Source organism: Charadrius vociferus, unplaced genomic scaffold (genome assembly GCF_000708025.1).
Source record: "Charadrius vociferus isolate BGI_N301 unplaced genomic scaffold, ASM70802v2 scaffold53, whole genome shotgun sequence".
NCBI classification, from domain to species: Eukaryota; Metazoa; Chordata; class Aves; order Charadriiformes; family Charadriidae; genus Charadrius; species Charadrius vociferus.
The window spans coordinates 711,398-715,806 of NW_009647574.1; the positions used below are offsets into that span (position 1 = coordinate 711,398).

The following is a 4,409-nucleotide window of genomic DNA, read 5'->3' on the forward strand; positions in this document are numbered from 1 at the left end:
TTTCTGTAAGCCGTGTGCTGGCTGTGGGAAACGAGCCCAGGCTGCGGTGGGAGCAGCGGGGCTGCAGCAGGCGGTGCCACATTGCCACAGCCCCTCCGTCCTTCGCCTGCCTCGCCGCGGCACGCTGCCTGTCCCCAGCACGCCCCGACGGTCCCAGCTTTGGGGGCAGCCTCAGAAAACACCACCAGGAAAAGTCCCAGTTCGGGATATTCAGTGTGGAAAGGTTGGCCCGAGTTGTCCAGAACAGCTAAGCAATGCCGAAAGGCGGTTCAGAAAACTTTTCTTTGCAGGATTTATCTGTACAGGGACAGAAGAAGTGGTATATATGTATCTGAGCGAGGAACCCCTCTGCAGCAAGCCTGAACAGCAGCCTCTGCGTGCTGACCTTGGGTCCACCCGGGGAACGCGTGGCTGTAGGACTCTGCACCTCCGCAGAAGGCTGAGTTTCCCCCTGACGGCAGCCACGGGCTGCTCGAGTAAACAGCAGACCCAGCTGACAGCACTGCCGAGGACGGGACTGTTCCAAGGTGGAAATCAGAGGACCGGGGCAGATTTGTTGTGTTTCGGCAGCACCTGTAAGTAACTGTCGGGATGGGAGTCGCTCTGCTGGTCTCGCGAGCGCAGATGGTGGCGGCGGTGGTGCTCACGCTCTGTTCTCTCATTGCCGCTTTGAACTGCGCTTCCTGTGCGATTGTTCCCTTAATCAAAAGAAAATGAACTCCAATTAAGGTGTCTCACCAAGTATGATTTGTGTCAAATTAAGACCGCTGGCGTAGCTTTGGAAAAGCGGCGATACTGCGCCCTGATTCACAGAGGACTTGCAAGGGGAAGGGGTGGGTCAAGCTGCTCGAGTGAATGCAGCAAGAGCCGAGCTTGCTTCATGCAAATCAAAGTTTTCATATAATATGAGATCCTCCTGTTCGAGATTAGATGGGAGACCGACAGGAACATTACAATACTGTTTTGGAAATGAAAAGGGTGTATCCGTGGCTGTGTGCTTCCCAGGCGTGCTCCTGCATGTTCTCTTGGCGGAACAGGCGCCTTTTACGGGTACCTACGCTGCGGCTTCCAGCAGCCCGAGGAACTGCAAGGGCAACGTCTGTCACGACAGGAACCGCTTCCAGCACAGGAAGACTGTGCGGTTGGTTGGAAGGTGCATTTTGTGTATTATCCGTATACAGCCTTCTAAACTGTTATCCTGGTATTTCACGAACAAGCTTTAAATAAACATAACAACTCAATTTATTGAGAATATTAAGGTTTAAAAGCTCTGGTTTTGAATTAAAAGAAGACAGCCTTGGCAGGAGGTAGGCAAAAAGCTTAGTTTAAGTCCCACTCACTGAAACTGCATTTAACAGTGCAAATTTACTGAAATCTTGGACCTTGAGAGAGTAGGTGACCCTGTTCTGGCAGGGGGGTTGGACTAGATGATCTCCAGAGGTCTCTTCCAACCCTGACCACTCTGTGAGGAGCATGGAGGACTCAAAGTCCCTCCGTTAGATGCTGAGTGAGGCTGGCTGTAACCATTGCCTTGCAGAGGTGCTGCTGTGCAGAGCAGAGCCCTGCCTGATGCTGATGTCTCTTGGATGACACCAAGCTGTGCAGAGCGGTTGACACACTGGAAGGGAGGGATGCCACGCAGAGGGACCTGGACAGGCTGGAGAGTTCAACAAGGCCAAGCGCAAGGTGCTGCACGTGGGTTGGGGAAATCCCAAGCACAAATCCAGGCTGGGCAGAGAGCAGTCCTGAGGAGAAGGACCTGGGGGTGTTGGTGGGTGAGAAGCTCCCCATGAGCCGGCAATGTGCGCTGGCAGCCCAGCGAGCCCCCCGCACCCCGGGCTGCATCCCCAGCAGCGTGGCCAGCAGGGCGAGGGGGGATTGTGCCCCTCTGCTGCGCTCTGCTCTGGGGAGACCCCCCTGCAGTGCTGCCTCCAGCTCGGGGCTGGGAGAGTTGGGGGGTTCAGCCTGGAGAAGAGAAGGCCAAAAAGGGGAGACCTCAGAGCCCCTTCCAGTGCCTAAAGGGGCTCCAGGAGAGCTGGGGGGGGACTCTGGGTCAGGGAGGGGAGCCGTGGGATGAAGGGGAATGGTTTTAAACCGGAAGAGGGGAGATTGAGATGAGATATGAGGAAGAAATGTTTCCCTGTGCGGGCAGTGATCCCCTGGGGCAGGTTGCCCCGAGAAGCTGTGGCTGCCCCATCCCTGGAGGTGTTCAAGGCCAGGTTGGACGGGGCTTGGAGCAACCTGGGCTGGTGGGAGGTGGCCCTGCCAAGGGCAGGGGGGTGGAATGAGATGATCTTTAAGGTCCCTTCCAACCCAAACCATTCTGTGATTCTCTTCTTTGCAGGGTAACCTGGGTCCTGGAGCCCCGTCCCCCTCTGCTCCGTACCTCTGCAACCCTCGGCTTTGCCTACTGGAGAAGAAAATGACCGAATCGGAGTAGCTGTGTTCTCTGTGCTCCTCCAGCACATGCAAGGGACAGCAGACGAGGAGAGGACAGGGCCTCTGGTGGGTCTCGGGGGGTGACTGTCTTTTAAAAATGAAAAGCAAACCCAGAATGGTCAAAAGGCCCTGAAAGGCAGCAAGAACTACAAATAGGGATTGAAAGCTAAAGAGAGAGAAAATCTTAATTAGATCTCCACCAACCTGTAGAGGAACACATTTGGATCAAAATGAAATGGAGCTTTGTGCTCTCAGAGTTTCAGAGCAAGAATGGAAGAGGAATTATTCACATTTGCTATTTGTGAAGCTGGATTGCTTTTTCTGTGAACTTGTCTTTTTAACTTCTCACCTTGTCAGAAAATTGTGAAAAGCTGCTGGGATGGTGTATTTGGGGTAGTTCTTATCACAGCACATAGCAGAAACATTTCCATGGTTTCAGAACATGGGCAGAGTTTCCTATTTAATCCTATCCTCCCCAAGTTAACTCCTTTCCTCTTGCGGTAAGCCAGCCGGCCCGCCATTCACCGACCCGCCTTACATTGCACTACCATCGATATTTTCTCTTTGTGAATATCTATCAATATTTAATACAGTGGTGTCGGTTTTGCTGTAAGATGAGAGGAACTACTAGAAACCTTGAATTATACATTGTGTGGCTGGGGGAAGCTGGGGAGAGTTTTCTTTTGGACCCAAAGCTCTTGGAGTTGATCTCCAGGACCTGCAGCTTGAAATCCTAATAATGGATGAGCACCAGAAGAAACTCAATCAGCGGCATGAAGGAAGGCCACGCAAAGTCAGGTTCAAAATATCGTCTGCTTACAGCGGTCGAGTGTTAAAACAAGTCTACGAAGATGGGCAGGAACTCGAGCCCCCGGCCAAAGAGCACTCGCGGCGTTTTCTCCGCCACAGCTTCGAGCCAGGGGACCATTTCTGCGGGGCCGGAGAAATGCCAGAGAACAGGTTTTACCCGCCAGCCAAGCTGACTGCCCAGCGGATCAGCATATTCAAAGAGGACAAGAAATACAGTCTCACCAGTAACTCTCCTCTTCTCAGCGACTACCAGTCCAGCGACAGTCACTGCAGGGTAAGTGATGTCCCACCTCAGGCTCTCAAACCATTTTTGGACTAATATGGTAACAGGAGTCTCGACCTGGAACCTCGTTACAATAAAACGCAGTTTTATCAGTCCAGGATTTTAAAAGGGTGATTGGAAATCTTCAGCCTTTACCCCACAAATTCTGCATTCTGCTCACTCTGCAAAGGGCCGGAGCTGCGAGTTTCGGGGCAGCGCAGTCGGCAATGACCAGCCTCTGCCAGCGGTGCCCCGGCTGCTCACCGCGCTGGCCGGCAGCCGCCCATTTTGCAGAATAAGATAGAACATTTCCATATATATCAACACCTATACATAGTAACCCTAATGCATCTAAAGCAGTCAAATGTAAGGCGGACATTATCTTAATTAGTTATATTTAAAACATTAAAGTTGCTTGACTTCAGCTGGCAAAAGGATGAATGCCACCAGCAGCATAGCAGTGAGCCTCCGAGCGAGGCATCCGTAGCCTCTGGCGAATCAAAATTCCCCTTTGGCTACTTTTAAAACCCCAGCTTAGTTTCACTGGATATCTTGTTAACGTGTAATTAATGCCATTGATACATCAGCGTCTCTTTAGTCCTAATAAAAAGCCCGTACTTGTGTTATGTATGTTAAATTGATTAATACACAGGGATTATGTTAATTTGCTTACCCTGTCGAATGAGATTTACGTATCTTTTACTGCTCTTTGGTTTTACCAAAGCTAGATGTACCAACTAAACAATCCATGCAATAACGATGGCGTATCGGCGCTACTGATAGCACAGCCACGTCACCCTGATACGCAGGCTCCGAACGGAGTACGTTACACTGATATAACCAGCAGACTTGTGAATCTGCAGGTGAGCCCGCCCAGAGCAAAGACGGTGAAAGGAAG

At 51.5% G+C, this 4,409-nt stretch overlaps 1 protein-coding gene across 1 annotated transcript in view; it reads left to right on the top strand.

Moving 5' to 3' along the window:
* The first annotated feature begins 3,178 nt into the window (after positions 1 to 3,178).
* GRXCR2 (glutaredoxin, cysteine rich 2) overlaps positions 3,179 to 4,409 on the top strand; it is a 5,047-nt gene continuing 3,816 nt past the window's right edge. Inside the window, exon 1 of the mRNA XM_009880917.1 lies at positions 3,179 to 3,523. Within this exon, the coding sequence (XP_009879219.1) occupies positions 3,179 to 3,523 (345 nt within the window). The remainder of the gene's footprint in view (positions 3,524 to 4,409) is intronic.